Source organism: Rhodnius prolixus, unplaced genomic scaffold, assembly GCF_049639745.1.
Source record: "Rhodnius prolixus isolate KJV_2025 unplaced genomic scaffold, Rpr scaffold_3, whole genome shotgun sequence".
Taxonomy (NCBI): Eukaryota; Metazoa; Arthropoda; class Insecta; order Hemiptera; family Reduviidae; genus Rhodnius; species Rhodnius prolixus.
In genome coordinates, this window is record NW_027411603.1 from 41,916,545 (window position 1) to 41,938,808 (window position 22,264).

General features: G+C 30.4%; 1 protein-coding gene across 1 annotated transcript; it reads left to right on the forward strand.

Annotated features, from left to right (window-relative positions):
• The first annotated feature begins 6 nt into the window (after window positions 1-6).
• LOC141452819 (uncharacterized) lies at window positions 7-16,691 on the forward strand. The gene is made up of 4 exons (XM_074125262.1): window positions 7-165; window positions 13,968-14,339; window positions 15,065-15,231; window positions 15,740-16,691. The coding sequence occupies exons 1-4, from the start codon at window positions 142-144 to the stop codon at window positions 16,395-16,397; spliced, it is 1,221 nt and encodes a 406-aa protein (XP_073981363.1). The 5' UTR covers window positions 7-141; the 3' UTR covers window positions 16,398-16,691.
• Window positions 16,692-22,264: the final 5,573 nt, after the last annotated feature.

Here is a 22,264-nt window from a genome sequence, read left to right on the forward strand (position 1 = left end):
TTTTGTTTTAAGTACCGTAAAGTAGAAGGGGGATGATTCTTTGTGTGGTGGGGGATTTCATATTGAGTTTTCTGGCCGGCCGGCTGGAAGTGGCGCGCTAAACTCATTTAGTTCAACAGGCTTTAAACAACCTCCATCCAGATGTTGATACTATTTACTTTCGCAGTAAGTATTTACGATAAACACTTAATTAATAAGTTTTTAGTTTAATCAGATATCAATTTACCTTACACCTTGATATCTATATTTACCTATTTTGTATTCCCTTCAAGCTTTCCATTCTAAGTGGTAAACAATAAACTGATTGGGATTATCAAATCACGAGATATATCCTTAGCTTTTTCAAACCATTGTAACGATCAGTAATTCTTGTTGACAGCTCTTTACAACTAATTCTATCAAACAGTTACAATGTCGAGATTAGATTTAATAAGATGGGGAAACGATGATATCTCTATTATCTAATAGTTAACCAGAAATGAAAAGTAATTTTTGTTTCTCTCTGCTGATTTGTTTTGTCTTCACTTCCTTATATTCAAAACGAATAATTTTTTATTGCTAAAATTCTAAATGATATATTTCAACTCTGAATAATTCGTCGGTCCTTCATTCACATTCAATAATGTTTCATCAATCCTGACTATTGGGTTCTTCTTGATACTGGGTTTCAAAGAAATAGTTTGATCATTTCATGAAATTGAAACTGAGTAACAACACGTAAGTGCGGTTTTACAATGTAGATAATGAAGGATAAATTTCAAAACCTTAAAAAGCAAAGCATTTAAAATTGTTTGTGTACCGTTGTAAAAACCGATATTTGTTTGGTTTTTTTTTCTCAGCTTTCACTTAGCGTACAATAGGATGTATCGTAATCGTGCAGATTTTTGGTTTTGAGTCATCAACAGGAAATACAAGTTTGGTGATCCTATTTATAACAAAAATTGGTTTTGTTGTTTATTTTTTAATGGAATTAGCCTATCGGTATGTCGGAGGAAAGTATAACATCGATGACCATATTTTTTGGGGGTGGAAACATATAAGAACATATCGAATACAATAAAAAAATACCTTGTAAAATTCATTACAAAAATAGTACAATACAACAATGCATACGTTAAAATTTTAAAAAATCTTAATTATTATAAATACACACACATTGTAAAAATTTAAATAACATTAATTGTGATACTTTTCAGTAGAATTAATTTAATTTAATAGCGCCGGTTCATGCTTTTAAGAGCCACAAATGCCATACAGTTCATTTGAAAGTTGTATTTTACGAAAATACAATCTTCTAATGTGCTTACCTTTAACTGGGGTTTTTCATTCGTCCACATATTATTCACCAGTGAATATATTAGTTCGACGGGGGCATTAGATCCAGAGCGACATAAAGAAAATTCGAGGAATGTACGACACGATGAAAACACTTGTGATGGCGTACACGAAACTAATTTGATCAATTTATTATTAATTATTATTATTTTATTTTTTAAAACTTTGCGACGACTTTACGAAATAGAGGTCAAAAAGAGGCCGCTTTCTGAAATTTATCGGATTGTTCGAAATTAACTCCTATGTAACATTGTGAAAATTTAAATTATATTAAATTCTAATTGCAATTGTGTACTCCTGTAACTTTTATATTTGAAATATATTTCTAAAGAAATGCCTCATTTAAGCGAACTAATTGTGGAGGAGTAAAGTTAAGCTCTACGCTAAAGTGCCGTTTTAGAACTGTAATAAGTGTAGTGTGTGTTTAGAAAAGTCTGAGTTAAGTCTGTTATCAATCCACACCAGAAATAGCACAGGCTATGCGGCTTTTTCGGGTTTTCTGAATGGTCTAGAGAATCGCCTAAGGGTATCAATTGAACTTCGACATAACTAATGTTACGCCCACCACTTTGGTTTGAAATTTTGTCGGGGTCAGTGATATTAAGTGGATCCTGGGGTAACTGTGACGTCACTCCCTTTAATAGTAACATTTTATTTAATGTATTATATTGAAGCTATCTTTTTAATATAAATTCGTAAGTTTTTATTAAATAAACTGCTGTAGCAGAAAATTGTGTTAAATGTTCGTTCAGTAATTTTAAAAGGAGCTAAGTTTTATGTTACCGTCTTGAAGTTATTTTGAACGACTATACATGAAAGAAAGTAAATCCCCATGTGTGCAATTTATCAATTTAATCCAATCTCCCGGCTCACAACTCCTTCTCAAGGCGTGAGCTTTGTGCACAATTTTTATAAAATCTTATCACGCGAACATGAAATTTCAACGTCCTTGAGATAAGCATTAAGTTAAAAAAAAAAGGAGAAGTATTTACAAGTTTAAGAAAGGGACAGTTTAATAAAATATTTTAAATATAAAATTATTTAAGGAAGAATTAATTATAGTTCTCTCTCTTCATTTCTGTAAATGCATGCATTATTATTATTATTCCTTTTAGTTTTAATGTTATACTAACAAATTTATTGGTAAAGAACACAGTTTTTATCATTAATGCCACTTTTTCTGTTTTTTAATAACTTAATTTCCCTTAAACATTAGCATCCTTTTATCTTTGAAATTGGTTATTAAATGTTCATTTATTGTTACAATTTTGTTATAACACCTAGAAGAGCGAGACACAGTTTAGAATTACGTTTGCATTTAATGATTTTCTGATTACCTTCTTTCAAGAGAGGAATTTGCCGGAAATCAATTTCATTAGCAGTTCAGATTTTCTTGAAATTGAAACGTCATTTTTGAAAATTGTGCCTGTATTATTTACTCTATATAGCTCTATATAACTTATATACGGAAATTAGAAGAAGAAAATTTAAACTCAAAATTTTGTTAGGTTTCCACAAAGGAATTGGATGTTGCAGTTAAAAATTATTCTCTGGGGCATCTGAACTATTTTCAGTTCTTTTTATTGGTGACTAGCTCTACCCATTAAACCCCATTAAATCTCTAGCATAAGTAGATTTATCATCTTTATAGCATAATTTCTCTCCTCTCATGACTGCTGTTAAAGCTTGTTATTTCGATTTAATATCTTTACCAACTGAAGTAAAGCTTTCAATCAAACACAAGTGCACTCTGTTGAATGAATTTTCGGGTTCTGGTCATGTCACTATCGTCTTTTGTTTTTATTTAAACTTTGCATTTTACTGTGCTCTCACAAAACCATTTTTATTTATTACCTTTCTTTGCTTTGTGTTTGGAGTTACTGGTTTGAAGAAGGCCTCCGTCAGCATATAAATGAACGGTATTAATATTAAAAATATTGTTGGAAATTATTTAAACATTTAGTTTCCTCTAGTGAGTTACTTCACGTTACCTTCAACAATACCGTGCTGCTGTGGTGATCCTGCAGCTTATTAAAAACCAACTTAAAACTAATAAAAATTCCATATTTAAAGTAACTTCTATTATTATTATCTTGTGAATTGAGTTAGAACAAATTTAATTATAATTAACTTATAAATACTTCAAATTTCTTAACCAGTGGAGCTTTGCAAAATGCTCTCAGATTAGAGTTCAATGCACAAATAGTCTATTGTTTTTTCCTAGGAGTTTCTGCAGCTATCTGTCCGGTAATGGACAATGTTTGCAACAAGACTCAGACATTGATATGCCTTAATTTAAAAATAAAGTAATAATAAATAGTTTTCTAACAAAGATAAACTTAAATAGAAAATGTTTTACAACAATGGCTAGCCGACTGTAAAACGTTATAAGTAACTGAAAATTTAAAATATTTCGAGGAACTGTGGTTCAACTCGTCTACAATTTCTTTTTAATTCGACAAAACTTATAAATCGTAGTGCGACTGAATCATTTAATTTTTATTTATCTATTTACTACTTTCTTTTTGTGCTTGAATGAAGTATACGAGTATTTATTATGTGGGTAGCGTTTCATCTACAAAGTAATGATGAATAGGGAACAAAAATCAGCTGTCACAACTAATTTAAATATGAATCATCTAGATTTCATTTGATTTTGATTGCTCATCTCTTGACTATCGTCAGATATTTTATTCTGATTAAAATATTCATCAGCATGTCGGCCAGCTACCTGCTACACTGCTGACATTGGAGCATTCTTGGCCATCCTAGTAACACACCTACATTTTTTCGTCCTCTTCTAGAGTTCTCTAAATCTATCGCACCTACTTGAAACAAATAGATCTTCAGTATGACTAAACTGCAACAAATTGTTGGTCTACCATGACGAATTTATGTTTTGGTCGAAGTGAAAAGTAGAAATTCTTAAATTATGAATTTTGATTCGCGGACAGTACCATTGTCTTCTTCTTTACCTTCTAAATGTATTCAAACTTTAAATGCATTTAAACTATGGCTAATTTGTGTACTCAAAGATTAATATGTACTAGCATTAATAAAAGTTGAATGAATATAAGCTTGTTGTAAGTTTATGCGCTTGTTACGAATAATGCATCATAGATTTGAATAAACATTCGCAATTACCATCGACTCATACACATACAACACCCGTTTTAAGTATCACATCAAACACCATTATAACTCTGTAAAAACAATTAGAATGTAAGTTAGATTAAAATACCAAATAATAAACGACATGTCTATTTATAATCTGATTAAACGATTCAATCCTAGTTATGTGAGCTCTTTTTATAAACATTCTCCTACCTACGGAAGATGGAGAAGTATTGCGATCAGCAGAAACTTTTTGTATTAGGTACTTGTGTTTGGAGACCTGTTTTTAGTGATTGATGTAAACCAAGGATCTCATGTTTAGGTCCCATCAGTTGATCCAATACAAAGATAAGGATTTGGCTTCACACAAATATGAAACTAAATGAGCTTTTCCGTAGAACGAGGTTTCCCGAAAATGATCAATAAGAGTACCGAAATGCTTTTGGGTTTTGAAGTATCAATTACCTCTAATACATTTTTACGTTCATAGTACAATCTTGGTTAACATTTTTTTATCTTTACTTTAGGATTCCACTCATCCATCGAAATTGTTTGATTTTCCTTAAACAACTCTTTAAATTTTTGTTTTTTACACAGTTTAAAGAGTTAATTAAACGCTAAAAGGTTCACAAATCAGCGAGTATCATTTCATTAATACTACATTGATATCATTTGAGTAATTTTACTGAATTAACTTTTCATTAATATTTTTTAGAATTTATTTGATGTCACACCCTAATGCTGACTATTTTCATATACAAAAGATTTGTTCAAATAGCAAACCATTTAACTTAGATTAATTGTAATACCTATTAATCTATAATTACTGAACGTGATTACTCAGAATAAAAGACATAATAGAGATATTCAGAAAAATAATTTAGAATAAAGTTAAAATATATAGTGCCTTATGTGTATTTATGAAGATGAAATGTATGTACATTTTATCGTTATTATAACAAACATCGCTTATCACCCTATATCTCAATAACTATTATCACTAAAACATTGCTATTTATATCAGTTGTAGAGCAAACTTTTCTCTACAATTCGGTAAAGAATTCATTAAAATCGGATGAATAAAAAGAGATATATAGATGTTTGAAATTTGTAAGATTTGCAAAACCACCAAAATTTAACCTTATTTATCTCAATAACTATTATCACTGAATCATTGCAATTTATAACAATTATATAGCTTATTTTTTACTCATTTTGGTAAAGATTCGTATTTACACAAGGGGCTAACTCCTCTCCCATTTGATGTACAGCGTCGAGACCCCCCAAAAGGCGCATTTACAGTAAATTCCGAATCTAATGACACTTCATTCATGAAAATCGGTTGTCGCGTATAGGCGCTACGTTGTTAACAAAAAAGTGTAACAACAAGAACAAGAACGAGATAAATGTTTGAAAATGTCGTTTTTTCCACCTTTTTTCTTGAAATCTATCAGATCTGGTTTGTTGCCAAAAAATTACAATTATAAAGAAGGATTTGCTTTATATTATACAGAAAATTTGGGAATTTTAACCAACCGAACATTTTAATACATGTACTTTCTGATCTAGATTCTAACTAATTTCGTCTTGTATCGTACCGGATTCAAAATAAAATTACCCAAATGCTTACTCTTTTCCGAGCGAATGGAGGCGCTTCTAAACGCCCTAAAACTTATTTTAATTTCTATGAAAAATTAGAGCAAACTTTTTCACTTGATTAGTTAGTAACTCAGCAATGAATGGTTGATGTAGTTGAAGTTCATTGAACTGAAATCGAAAACGTAATAATTATATTCAGCGATTACAGGAAGAACCAGTATGAAACATTTCTGCATATATTTAAAAATCATTATGTTTATTTTATATCGATTATAGCGGTACTAATCATTTCATCATGTCACAGACTCATTTATTAAGTTTTGATCTGTCAACGTTAATTACTTTTCCAATAAACTTGAAATTAATTGATTGATTATTTTGGGATTAGTTGCAATTCTTTTGCCATTCTTAGCTGCAAATTAATACTACAGAATTTTATTGGATTTTCTTTTATCATCCTGATTACCTTTTCAACACCTACTGATATTTCATTAAACCTTTGAGAGTTTTTAAAAATTAAGTAGTTTCTATTTTTGCACGGACTTTTCAAACGACCCTCGTATGGTAATTCGCAAGTCGAACTTCTCGGCAGCTGCTTTTGCCTAAACTACGGTTTCTTTCTCGAAGATTCATTTTGGTATCTTTCGAGAATTGGCCTTTTTTTTTTTTAATGTTTGTAGCAATGAAATTCCTCAACAATTGATTCTTTCATCGATTTCTTACATTTAATCCTTGCCAGTGATTGTTCTTCGATCTTTCTATTTACAGCTATGCTTCCATACATTTCTTTCTTTCGCTTTCTGGATCCACTATTGTTAATTGTTTCATTCGCACTCAAAGATCCCTTCCGGCTGCCATTCTTAATGCCTAGCCACACTAATACTCTTCTTTTTTTTCTTATATCCTTCAGATATTCCTTAATACCTAAGAAACTTTGTATTAAATTCAAGATTAAGGTTAGCAGTTAAATTTAAATCCACTCATTGTTTTATTTCTGCTCTCGAAATATCCTCCTAAATATATTTGAGAACTTGAATTACATCATTACTAAAAATACGAATATCTTTCAATGTAACTGAAATAACTTTTAGAACGTAAACATAATAAATAAAATAATATTAAATCAGAGTGGATTTATTGAGATATATCCATTAAATTCTTGCACGTATCAGCGGCACACTGCGTGAATTTAATTATTGATTGTAGCTTCGAAAGTAAAATCATTTAATCACTCAACAAAATAATTGTATCAGTATATTAGTTATTGATTTTTTAATTGATTTAACTAGACGTTAGATCAATGTCTTCATTTAATCTCTTGACTTATTAGATTTTAGAAATTAATGAGAGGCCTTCGCTCTTTTACTCTTTCTTTCTCTCCTTGTTAAATAATAAATTATTTTTAGAATGTGATTTCAAACCATCTATTTAATTTATGACTGCTTCAGGCAAAGTGAACGCTTGTAAAGGTTGTAAGAAAATTTGAAAAATATTTGCCTTTTTTTTTCTTTCTTTTGTTTTTCTCCTCTTGTATGGAATATCTTAAAAGTTTTTCAGAGTTCATTCTACTCGCAAGAGAGATTAATAAAATCGTCCTCTTCGCAAACTGGTTTTGAATTTTTATTGGTGTGTTCCTTTTTTCTTTTCATTTTTTTGGCACATCTTCTTTGTGTGTTATCTGCGGTAGAGTAAAGGAAGGATAAGTGGTGCCCAAGGGCAAAGCCCTCTTCTAAAACAACGTTCTAGTTGTGAACGTGAAGAACGTACAAACACTCACACAAACGGTAATAAGTCTGAAATACTTGCTAATAAACATGAGATCACGATGCTACCGCACCTTGAATTCTATTAATTCTTATTACTATTTTTCTGGTGTATTTTTATATTTAAACATAAGAAAATTCGAAGTTTTAAAAAGTTAATAATATCAAAAGTAGCTGGATGTCCTGAATATTAAACAATATACGTCAGCTGGACTGTTACACTATTTAAGGCTGCATAGTTGTCTATTGTTACTATTATCTAGGTAACTAGAGCTCTATTGTTTCAGTTTAAATCCATCTAATAAATTATTTTCTTTAAAAATGGTAGTAATTCCATCATCTGTTGTTTTAGAATTATTGTCTTGGATAAACAATACTAATTGGATTCTTCCACGGTCCTCAATGGTACCACCATTAGTCTGCTGTTTTGGTGCAGCAGAGATTCCTGGTTTAGCATTGTCCACATAGTTTTTAATAGCCAATAAGCATTTATAGCCTTTGTTTTAAAGGAATTAAAAAGCAGCCTATTCTAAAGTTAAAGACAACAAAGGAAACAACAGCTATACATTCCAGTATTGTACATCTATTTCCATGCTCTTCTTGCTTGGATTCCAAGTAATGAGATAGATAGATTGGTAGATAGGTCGAATTCAAATTAGGTGCTTCTCTATCTCTATATCAATAATGTTGTTGGTATATCTCTACAGAAATGTTTGTCTAGTTTCTGGAAATGGACAGCTCACTACATTTATTTTTATAATCTACTTTTTTTCGGGTGGGCTTAATACAAACTGCCCAAAGAGATGTACGTGGACAAGCGTAGAACACATATTTTAACCATCATCATTTTCCTTAAAAAAATATAAATAATAGTTTCAGGTGTGTTTGGTGAATTTATTTTTGAGATTGGTAATTTACAAGTCAATGGGTTGTAACATCAATGTTAAATTGAATTATTTAATTAGGAATGAAATGTTTGTTTCTTAACCTGCTTAACTTTAAGCTACCTTAGCCTATACAAACGATAAAATTGAAATGATTTAAAAATGTAAAATTATCGGAACATTTCTTTATCTGAAAAAATGGAACCCAATTATTGTAGATTTTCTTTTTTTGCTCTCAACAATTTTTTAAAGTATTTTCCTAATATGTAATGCTAATTTTTATTTCGATAAAAACTGGCACAAAAAAAAATTTGTTAAAGCTTGAGGCTGAATTAAGTATTCTCAATGAACGCTTAAATTGCATGCAGAAAATAAAAACTTATTTGCATAAAGTATATAATAATTATGTTCGCTTTAAAATCTGATGCGGGTTCATCAGCATTAACAATGTGGTATGAACCATTATTACATTAAATTAATTCTTTGCCTACAAGAGATTTAATAAAAATTAAAAAAAAAAAAATCATCTTTAATTAAATAATAAATGCTTGTAAAAGATTTTTCACATACCTGTCATAATAAAATTTTTATTACTGCTTTTTTTAGGTTTTTGGAGTCAATATTAAATTTACATATTCCTTGGTCTCAAAATAGGTCTATTGAACTTGATAAATACATATTTGATTAACATTTTAAAGAAAGAGTTAATTAAGAAATAATTACACTTAAGTACTATAATTATAAAACATAATCATGGATTTAGTATTATTGCCCAAAATATCAACAAAACAATGGTGAATTGAATGAAAAAAATGAGGTAATGAAATGCAAAATAATAAATTATGAATGAAATAGAATTTTAAAGTACCGAATACCAAAATCTCATTTAAAAACAATTATTATATTTTTCCCTTCTTTGAAAATGCTTTTGATGAACTTGAAAGTTTCTCCTTGAGTAAAAGCTTTTTTTTATGAAATTGATTCAAATAATTTATGTTGGAGTAATCGTTATCGGCAATGTATTTTGTTCGGTGAAATCAAAGAAGACATTGGGATAGCTTGAATAGATATTTATTTGGAAGAATTTACTTCAGAGAATCAAAAAAAAAATATTTAGATAGAATGATTGGTATGTTTTATTGAAGTTATTAATCATATTTCTTTTAAAAGCGCAGTAAAACAGAAAGTAAATAGAAAATATTTTCGACTTGGTAGTTTACTTTTAGTGAAGTGTTGCCGATTTTAGAATCCATGTTGTACTGCATTTTAGACGACGTAGCCAGAAAGATTGGAGCCTTCTTTCTGAATGACGACACTATTGTTGTATACTTTCTTAGCATTAGCTCAGGGTCGAGGTGACGAAGAAGAGACAATATGGAAATAAGTCTAGACACAGCCTGGTCCTGGTGAAATAATCAAGACTAAGTCCACTATAAAAGCCAGTTCCCATGAGATTGTCCAACTAGAATGCATTGCTACCTTCTAAGGAAGCTGCGATTAATACTAATAAAAATAAAAATAAAAACGAAGAATTCAATATGATTTTATTACTGGCAGTCTTCTTCTACATCGGTTAAAAAAAGGACAAGTTACTAGACAAGCACCAGATCTTTGAGAAATAAATGGTCTAAATATTTATATAAATCATTTAAGCACGTCTACGTTATCAGAAAAAAGGGCAAAGAAAACCTAATATTAGTGGACAGACATATTAGTGAACTCCAATCAACTTTCAAACTATTTGAGTTGCTAATTCCTTCTGAAGGAAAGTAAATTCTTTCACCATGAAGGTGAATGAACAGGCGATATTCTGCGCAATTCCAGATCTATTAACAGGGAGCAGCACCTGGTTTACCAAGCAGGTCTTCACTCTTCAGCTTCAGTGCACTAATTTGTTAGGAGTGATTCTTTTTTTTTGTAAAAGTTAAAACAGAAAGGTCGGCCATTACTTTAATAGCTATGAAACGCCCATATTAATATTAATTGGTTCCATATAATGTCTTTTAAATTCCATTGTTAATTTTTCAATCTTACAGGTTTTGCTTTTCTTTCTTTTTTCTCTTATTAGTTTAGAGAGAAACACTTTCTTATTTTAATTTAAAACTTCTGAGGTCATTGAAGGTCAGAGCTTTCTCAGTGCACATCTCTGGCAGATAACACCTTCGCGCTGTAGTGAATAGAAAATCATAGACAGCCACATGGATTTGAACCTGCACGAGAGTCTGAATGTTTAATTTCTCTTCAAATTAGCCAATAGCATGCCATGTTACTGAATCTATTGTTTGGTTTTATGTTTTTCCCCCTCAAAAATGGTTCCAATGAACATCTTTAAACTTTCTGCACTATTTGTATACATTTAAATCTATACCTTTAGTATGGAATATGTTCGCTGTAAAATGCGAAGCAAAATCTTTTTAATTACACTGTTTAAGATTTACTTTGAACTAATACAAAGAACGCTTTTTCTTCTTTCTTTTACTCAATCTCTTCAAGATCAAGATCAGATCTATTCAAGGATCAATTTTTTTATTTTGTTTGAAAAATTCCAGAAGCTTATCTCGTACTGGATATACTTCTTTCTGAGCATTTCTTGAACTTCTATCAAAAAAAAAATACGAGTAGTTTCTGATCTCTCAAAAGGAGTTGCTAACTTTCTTGGTCAGGATGTAAACAACACATTATTCCCTTCGCCAACATACCTTGGTAGTTAACTTTCATTTGAAGTGCGTATAATAAAATAAAAATAGCCTTTATTAATTCCAAAATAAATAAATTAGACCAATTACATAAAAAATTTCATTGTTATAAATTTAAATAGAAAGATTAATAACTAAAAAGAACAGAAGGTTTACACTTTGCTTAATTAAATTAATATAAAAAACTAATACACCAATAATAATAAAAATAATTACAATAATAATATAATTAAAGTAAACATCAGTTAAAAAGCTTGGATTTTGGAATTAGGCCCATTTCTGGGCAAAGGCCTCTCCCATAGTTGCCCACTCCACTCTAGACTTTGCTTTTCTACTAAAGTCAATAATGTTGCATCTTATACTAAAAATATTGTGACAATATGTATATGAGACAATTGAAGTGCAAATAGTATAAATCAATTGCCTCATATACATATTGTCACAATATTTTTAGTATAAGATGCAACATTATTGACGGAGTAATAGAGATTATAGATAGCATCGGAAATGCTTTCTTAAAGATTATCTAGCTTAAGGTCCAAAAAGCAAGTAATTAGATTGGTATAATTGTTTTTATTACTAAATAAGCATTAAATTGTAATTGTCAGAATACAATAATTGTTTGTTAATTTTAAAAGTTAGCGAGGAAATTTATTAAAAAGAACTAATGAGTTCTTTTTTTTATTCTTTCCTCTAAGGCTGACATAATTATGTTGCAGTCATAATCAGTTTTATTTCTTTTGTACTGTTTGAGAATTTATAATCGAGATAAGTGGTACCTAGGAAGCAGTAAAGGGGAGAGAACTTCAGCTCTTATTTATATATATGTATATAAACAAATTCTTTACTACGGTCGGTTTGGTAGAGGAACTTGTTTGTACAGAGTGAATGTCAGAGGCTAGTAGTGTTTCTGTATGTGTTCACGCGCGGTGTGACAATGAACTTGACTCAGACTTCTGAGTTCAGTCTGATCAAGGCCATAATCTCTTTCCAATTACTTACTTTTTTTTGGTCTTCGTACGTGGTTATATATTTGTTAGATTACTTTCATTCAGTAGCTGACTAACATTTCACACCATATCTACACTACAATTGTTGCCGTGCACTATTTGAAAAGAGAAGAGACCTGTGGCCGTTCACATTCGAACTGCAATGTAGTAGGTAATCACACTGTTTTAATTTATTTTTTTAATATTGATTGAAAAAGAGGCCATCGTACAATTGAATAGCAATTGAATTAGCAATAATTTTAATGCTTTGCTGATCATAATTTCTTTACAATAAGTCTGAAGAAATGGTGATTGCAAGATTCAGAACTTGATCAGTCTATTTTCAGAGATGGTTTTCATGTTGTTTTATACGCTGGTTTTTTTTCAATAGTTAGGGGCACTTTCTGTCTGTAGTTTATTGTCGTTATTTTACTGTCTAGAGATGGAGAGGGTAATGTGTAACGAGTGAACGATATCCTGAGGCTGGCAGTGAATTGAAAAAGATTTCATCCTGATTAAAAATAAATAAATAATAGAAGAATAATAATACTGGCTCGCGGAAGTTGTAGCGTTAGTCTAAGAACGCCAATCTTATCTGTAAACCGGAGTCGTACTGCAAGGCTTCGAGCACCAATGATTTAAATCGTTTTTAGTTATAGCAATAAAACAAAATAGTATAGTTTGATCCTTGCATCAAACTGCACTGTTTATGAATAAATTTGTGTCAGCCATTTAAATAAAAAACCATTTTTAGCCTTGAAAACATAGCAAGCGAGCCCTGAACCTTCTTCCAACGGAACAGAATTCAAACTACCTCAGGCGATTTCGGCCGCCTATATTTACTCCACTTCCAAAAAGAGGTTCCACTCCCCCACATGACCTCGACATTAATTGAAAAGTCTTAATAAAAAGAATAACTTCATCTTTTATTTGTTTATTCTTGGAATGTAAAAGCGTGATAAATGAGTCCTTGAGGATAGAAAATCGTTACACTTGTTGTAGTATCTCAAGAAGAATTGAATTTGGAGATGGAATTTTAAACAAATATGAAAGATTTTCCTAGTCACCTCTCTTTTAGTTAGATGATTCATTTTCTGAGAAAGCACTGTGTGCCCTTCAGAAATAGCAAACAAATAAAGAAGTAGATATTAATAAATATGTGTTGGGATGAAATCAATCTTAGTTCTCCTAAATGTCCTTTACATCTTCGCCAATTATCAGAGGAGATCATAAAGATCAGCAAAAATGACTAGTGGGTGAAACTCTTGATTTCGAAAGAGACTTTATCTGAGTGTCTTACAGAGGGATGATGAACCCAAGACATGGCTGCACTACCTTGGGAAACAGGGCTGCCCATTGTACATATAAATAAACCGTTGCACATATAAATAAACCATATAATGACTGTTGTCATTGACAGTTTTACACTGTTAAATATAAAAATTAAATGTAAAATTATGCAACCCCCATTGCTCCTTAAAAAAAGCAATTATGAATATCGAAATATATAATTTAATATTCATTTATTTATGTTAGATTCGGGTACGCATTAAAAATTCTAATTAAATTATTAATTTATAATTACAGATTATTGGTGCGGCGGGATGGGTAGGAAGCCAACCGATAATACCAGGTTATGCGCCCAGATATCAACTAGTCTATCTGACACCATCGTATCCTATAAACCCATATCTACCGCAAAGGATTTCCCAGCCATTACTAACGAACAGGGTGCAATTAAATGGTGATGACGACAGTGATAGTGTAGAAGAAGGTGTAGAAACCAGTGTGGAAGAGGAAGAAAAGTATGAAGTTTCACAGTTTCATTCTGAAGATGAGAACGGTCGAATAGTTTTTGGCTTCCATAGTCCTGATCAAATAAGAATGGAAGCAAGAGACGCAGATGGATCTGTCAGAGGTTCCTATAGTTATATTGATCCAAATGGCAATGTTGTCAAGGTAAGTTATTTTTATACATTTTTTTTTTATTTTAATTTTAAAAATATAAATTTTATCTCCTTGAAGGAAGAGAAAATTATTTCTCGGAAGTTAATTCTGCATTTTTTTTTGGAAGAATTCATTAAAAAAAAAAAGTTCTTGAGATAGTGTTGAAGTATGTTATTAGACCTACCCGTCATTCCTAAATGTTACCTCTTTAAAATATAAATAATATTAATTTTCAGAGGGAGAAATATCTGATTTAAGGTCCAAAGATTGACCTTAAATTTGACAACAGTAACAAAGGGTAAAATAAGAATAAGTATTAAAGTATTAAAAAACTTCCTTATGTGATTTAAACCAGGGTGGAGATCTGCACTCCCTTTCTGCGTAGGCAACTAGAACGCTTTTTGCCACCTATAAAAGAATTGTTCTTAAATGTTTTCATTTGCTTTTGTTGTCTTAAATGTCAGACATCATCAGCCAACAACATCAGGTGTTGATTGTTTATTCTTTTTTATCTATTTGTATCACAGAGGGCCAAAACATTAAAAGTTTTTTTTATATAAGGAAATTAAATTCTTAATTGTCATGGATGGTATAGTAATGATCTCGATCTAAAATTGTTTTGTTATGATTAATGTTTACAATATTATTTTTCCCTACTTAAAATTCTCTCTGATTTTTAAACTTCCAAAAAATGATTATATTGTGTGCCTTAAAAAATCTTTCAATTAAAATTTTAGATGCAGTATTGGGATGATGGAAGTGGTTTTCATGCAGCAGGAAATAATCTACCTGTAGCTGTTCAGCAAACTCCAGACTATACTCCTGAAGTAAAAGCAGCCAGAGAAAACCATCTGAGATTATACGAAGCTGCACTTGAAGCACTTAAAGCAGCTGGTGTTAACGAGTAAATATTACAATATGATTTCAAATGCTCTATTTCTAAAAACCAAAAGCTTCACAAAGTGCTAATTGATTTCAATTAATTATTTCAATGTAAATTTATTCTTTAAACGTTTTCCAAGAATTGGTTTAGGAAGCTTCAGTTTATTATACCATTCGTTCCTTTCTTTGGCCACCTACTCTTGCATTTCACTTGATATCTCTCAATACTCTGCAGTGTAGTATTTGTTTTATTAAAATTCCCTTACATTTAGACTTTTTTTGTGATAATGGTTCATCTTGACGAAGGAAAACAAATCCTCCAACCAAAATCTTCGCATTACTTTCAAACCCTTTCTTCACAATGAAATTTTCTAATAATTCCATTTTCACTAGTTATGACTGTTTGCCTAAGTAATGTCATTTATAATTTAGGAGCTCCCACAACGCAAACCAACTCAGCAGTACACAAGGGAGTACCACATTTTTTTAACAGCTTCAGATAATTTTTAAAACTCCATACTTTGTTTCAGGGAAAACGAAAAAGATGATGGTAGCTATGTAGATTCCTCTAACTATGAGGCTGGATATGATTATGAAGAACAGGATGCCCCTCCTGAAGGAGGTGTAATTATTGAAAATCCAGCACCACCCTCTTCTGTTTATGCGGATAGCATTATGAGTTTGGAATATCCCAATAAAGTGCAATTTTCTCCGAACAACCAGTTAAATGATAATTCTCAATACAGCAATGATGATAAAGAATCAGTCTCTATTGAAAATCCAGAGTTCAGACGTAAAAGTTTTAAAAGAAAGGGTAAAAACCAAGGAATAAATGATGCTAAAAATGTAAAAAACATTCCAAAAATACAAGAAAATCAACCCTCTGAAAGTGGTAACAATCCATCACTTGCAAGAATGGATAACCTTTCTCCCAATCTAGCAGCGCTGAAGGAGGCTGGGAACAGAGCTTTTTATTATCATTTTACTCACACAATACCAATGCCGGTTGAAAGAGTGGACGATTCTGAAGAAAATAAGAGACTATTACAAACATCAGTTTCAACTAGGGCACAAGAACTGGGAAGAATTCCAATTGCTGCAGTTCATGATGCGCAAGTGTCTCCATTACAAACTGGAACAATTTCAAACTTTCAGCTGTATCCTGTTTACCAACCAGAACATAAATAAGCGTTCATATGTCTGGAATAATTCTGTATAATGATTACCTACTCTAACTACCATTAGATAAATAGTTATTAGTGATGTGACTGAACTCTTTTAAAAGGAAATCAATGTGATCATAGTGTTTATAATTTCATTTTCAAATTTTCCAAGGAAAACAATAAAATGAAATGTACCACTCATTTATAAGGAACATTTCTATGACAAGCATAAATGGGCTTGACGATCAAAGTATAAATGTAACAAATTCAATTTTATTTGGTTTTTCGATTAAATATATGAACTGTTTTTTCCACCTCATTTAAATCGACTTATTAATCCTAATTTCAGATACAATTACAACTAAGGAAAAACTAGGAGTATTATAACCAGATTTTAAAAATTATAATTGCTTGAGCAATTTTTTTTAAAAGATTCATACCAAAAAGATAGGCATAATACTTTCGCTATCATTAACAATAAATGCAAAAACTTCCATGAGAATAATTTTCCGACAAAGGTCAAAACTCACTTTATTTAATTATATTTAAAACAAACATAAATCTGGAATAAGAATGCTGTATGATTGTTCAAATACTTGGCATAAAACAATCTTAAGTATCAACAACTAACGATTTTTGTTTATTCTCGTTCCTAAATTATTTATTCAGATATTTATTTACTCTATTAACACCGGCCTATGTTTACGTTTTAAAATAAGTTTTGGCACCTTCTTACTTAAGCTATTATTTATGGTTCTACTAATTAAATAAGCAATCCTTACTGTGTAAATAAATTACATCACGAATTCCTTTTAGTTAATTCTCCAAATTCTATACTACTTACCAGTTAATATTAACAATAAATACAAATTTGTTCTACAAAAAAATTTAGTTTGTATAAACTCTAATTACAAAATAAAATGAAACGAGCAAACGATTAAATATCGGTAGGACAGTGCCAAACTTCACATCTATATTAATGGTACAACCAAAACTTAAGTTGCAAACAAAATAAACCTGCAATGCAAACAGAAATAGCAATTTATGTAAATTAAGCAATGATCGTTTTGACAGTTCAACTTTTGTTTATATATTTCTTCAGATCTTTTTTGAAAAATAAACCTTGCAGAGAGCTAATGCATAATATCTGAGAGAAAAATATAATTTATCAGACATTGACTTTTATTAATAAACTAAGAATTTATTTTTCTTCGAATGCTTTAATTTAATTACTTCTAAATAGATCTTCAATCTATTTATGCCTTAGTACGACATTAATTTAACATCTTAAATCTAACTGAATATCCCCATTCCAAGACCCGGAACAATTATCAGATGGCTTACTTACGCAAATCAGCCCAAAAATAAATAGAAAGAAAATGATTTTTTTTTTAAATTTTCAACAATGAATCCTTTAATTATAATCCACATTTAAAAAAAAATCATAACTGTTACTGCCACTGCAGTAATACCTTTAATACTTTTGTCAAATATTTTATTTCATAAAATTAAATCATTCTAATTTTTGCGAATGATTTCTTAATAAATGAAAATTAGAATTCGTTTCATTACAATTTTACAGTCGTCTTAATTCGATTTGGACAAAACTTCTTTTTTGTATTACTACTCCATCTAAAACCAAGAAAAACACATTTTCTATTTATTATTCTAAAACGAAATTAGGTTTCATAAATCTTTCAAAAATACATTCATTTCTCTCAGTAAATAAGAAATCCTAGGGTGCGATATATTCTGGGGTTCTTCGTCAGATTCACCTCCAAAGAAATAATCATATGCTCCATAAATCATATTGCCCATGCCAGCTATAATGTCAGGTACGTTTATAGTAATTGGGAAGAATGAAGAAGATTCAATGAAGTCACCTACTGCGCTCCATAAAATACGCCCCTCGCCAATGTTTTGTGAAATTTCACGTCTACAAAATGAAATATTCTCAACACAGTGTGGAAGAATTAAAATCCAGTATTTATTTTAGTTAAAGAGAACAAAAAAAAACTTACCTAGGATAGTAGATGCTGAAAGAATAACAAAAATCTACTAGGAGAAGCAACGACAGCAGTCGTTGGAAAATGAGGTGATTCTGAAACAATTCAATTTCAATACCAATGTATCAATACGTTAATATTTTTGATATTTAAAATGAATATAAATAATAATTATTGTCCTTGTGGAAGGCCACCTTAGTTCCTCTGGCCAAGTATTACTACCGCAAAATCAAATATCTACAGCTCACAAGTAGATTATAAGACAAGTCTAAACCTGGATAATTGAGCCACAAAAATTCATTCTCGATTCTTGTAACGATTTAAGAAGAAATAGCCTGAGAAAGATCTATATCAACCTGTTCCAAACATGGATCCTCTACATGACTCCTCACACCCCAAACAGTATCCTTAAACCATATGGAAACAAATAAAATGCCTAAAATATGTTAGAGAATAATATTTCAATATCTCCTTTATTAATATTTTTATACGTTGTGCTTTTGAATTCCAGTTAATTTAAGTTTACAGATTCATGTTCACATTACAGAGTATGAGTCACCGAATTGTATGTAACAATATTCTAAAGGTGAATTTTACTCAAATAAAACAAGGAAAGTTTTGAAAATTTCATTAAGAAGATACTGTCAAACATCACATTGTTCATTAAATCTGCAATTGATATGATGGACTTCGCTTTAATTGGGGAAAAAATAGTTAATATTACTAAATGAATTAAATAGAATACCGACCAATCTCAGTGCCTAAACAGTCAGGATAAAAGACACCAAAGATAAAAGACTTTGATGTTATAAATGTAAAAAATATTATAATTTTCTACAAGCATAAGTCCAAAGACGACCTAGTCCCTAGGTCGAAAGCTGTGATAAAAATAATAAAATTTATTTAATATTTATCTCACCTATCTGACTGTACTGAAGTGAAAAAGTATGTTTAAGGAAAGTAAATTCAATATAGCAACTTGAGAGTTATTGCAGTAAACCGTATGTTGCAATGAAATATTGATTTCTCCATTAGTATTTGATAATCCCAGGGACATAATAAATTTAATAATATTTTAAAGGAGTCGCCCTAACGTTTTGCCAGAAAAGAGTATGTAGTTCACTCAGTAGAAACTAGATCTCTCTGGTATACAACATACTTATATCTTGGAGTAAATTGCACTATATTTATTGTTGTAGCTATTCAAACTAGAAACTAAATTATCGTTTAGAAAGTTTTAAATTTCAGCAATCTAGTGATTAAAAAATTAAATTTTTTCGGATGGTCTTAATGGTCAATCAATTTTCCTTTGTTGCAGTATAATAATTTATATTTTAGTTCTTGGGAAACAATATTTTTTCAAAGTTAATGAGCAATATACTTCTACCATATGAATAGTTTTCAAATCTTGATTACAGTTTTCGTATTAAAATAATTGCTTAAACGTAGTGTAGATATATTTCATTCCAGATATTATATCTTAATAGCATACTAATGTACGCAAAGTTGGCCCCAATAAATAAATGTATGGTTATTATCCTGTACCTTTATTGGCTATAATTTTGATCATATACATTTAATTTCTTTAAGACGTTCGATCATATTTGAATGTTTAATAAATCCTTTATTTCATCATTGTTAAGATTAATTTGTTTATTTCATTTAAGATATTTCCGGCAACCACAAACCAAAATGTTTCTTATTATAAAAATTTTTCAGTAATGGCAATTTTTCTATTTAGTTTCACCAGTAATATTCTAAATTAAAGCAAGATTTCATTATTTACAAGAAAAAACGCAAAGATTTCACCCTCTATTAATATTCTCAGTATTTCACGATTAACGAAAGTAATAATATTTACAGACATTTCTTTTGTAGGAAGTTATATCAAATATAACTAAAATTAGATTTTAATTTTCTTCTTGGCTTTTCGTCAAACTAGCAAACAAGCTTCACGAATTATTAACTAACAATTACTTTCTCTTTTATTTTCATTCCCAGTTCTAACCAATTATATGCAAGAAACAATTTTTTTTTTGTTCTGACTGGATGTACAACATTAAATTTAAAGAAGTAAGTAAGTTAGTTAACTATAATAATGCCTATTTTTTTTGGCAGCCTTTACATCCAATTACCAATTTAGGTGTAGTGGACGGAGGCAACATTATCTTTAAATCAAATCCAAGGCCTAGTCCAGAAACCCTTCTATCTGAAGGAGCACTCAGTTCATAAGCAGACAGGACAGAAGATACACCAACCTTATAATAATGAAAAAACATTATACTGTCAATAAGGCCTGAAGTAGAAAGCCAGGAAGAATGAAAAACATCATGACTGAAATTGGCATTATTCTTTTCTTTCTACTGAATTAAGTAGAATTAATCAGTCACCAAAAACAATGAACAATACTTGAAGGAGTAAATAAGTAAAAGTTGTACATCTGAGGAAGTTCTATCGACTTTATAAGTCTGGTCTTTTGTTCCTGTAAAATGTTTTAATAGATTCAATGACCCTTTCAGTTTTACATTAGTAATAAATTATTAGTTTTAAATCACTTCTGCTCCTTAAACTATTTAGTGTCTTATATTAAATCCGAAGTTAAGTTGCCTTTAATCAGCCTGTAAAGTGGCGTTGGTTTCTATAATTTAACAGAATGATACGCGCCAGAAAGAAAAACCGAGGAAGATATTTTTAATATTGTTAAGGCTCTATAGGAAAGTTTAGAGACAAACCCCAAGCTCAAGTACTCGTACACTGCTACAAAGACATATTACTCTCTTCCTCTCCGCACTACGGAAAGGTTTTTGATAAAAAGAAAAGATATGGGAATCGCCTCATGTACTTCAACTCCAAAGGTTGCTAAAAGAATAGGTACTGCCAATTTAAATGTAAGGAATCCAAAAAGTATCTTTAACAGAATATGTCTTATAAAGTAAAAGGATAACGCAAAATAAAATAGCTAATAACTTCTACTGATTATGTATGGCCAGGCCAACTTGTGCCCAGCTAGTTCCAGTTTTCGCTAGCTTTGAAAAGCTTTCTCTAGGAAAGAAAAGTTTGTTTGGATGTCTAGCAAGCGAAAGGAGCATTATTGAAAGCGAATTACCTATCATATTCTTTAAGTGATTAGATTTAATTATAGCTTCATCATTTTGTAGTTTTAACATTGAATACTTTTGGTATTTCGATTCAATCATCTCAAATTTAGCTAGTAGCTTTGTGTGACTTGAGTTAAAATTAAATTATTATTACTATTAGAGATATTAAACTAAATACATTTCCTTTATTTAGCCTAGGTTGCAAGTTTTAACTTCAAGTGCTTGTATGAAGTTGAAAATTTTCTCAGTTCACAAAACACTAACTGCTTTTTTTCACCAATGATATTAAAAGAATTTAAAATTTTTTACCTTTTTAAAATTGATAGCCATCTTATGAAAGACAACTGCATAGCTAACATATAAGTGCCTCACATCTGACCACTAGGAGAGTCCAAATATAACACGGTTAAACTTTCGTTTGGTTGTTGTTTTAGATATATCTACCCCACCTTATTAGTGATATGCCCCTCTTTTGCAACTTGCATGCTTCTTTCTTTCTACGGCCTAAGAAAGTGGTTTGATCTCCAACCCTATTGTTGATGGTTCTACTTGTCCCACATTATAGCATCCGTCTTCAAATATGAAATGTTTTTATAGTTAGAAAATCACTCGTTGTTTTTTAAGTAGGTACTATGACTGAACTTGTCATTTTTAAGATCGAGGACTAGCTCTTAAGAAGGCTTAAAGGCGCTCATAAATAAATTATCATAAATGAATTATGTTAATGAGATTATAAACACTTGACAACAAAGAAAAAGTAAAATTAAATAAAATGAAGTTACTGCTTA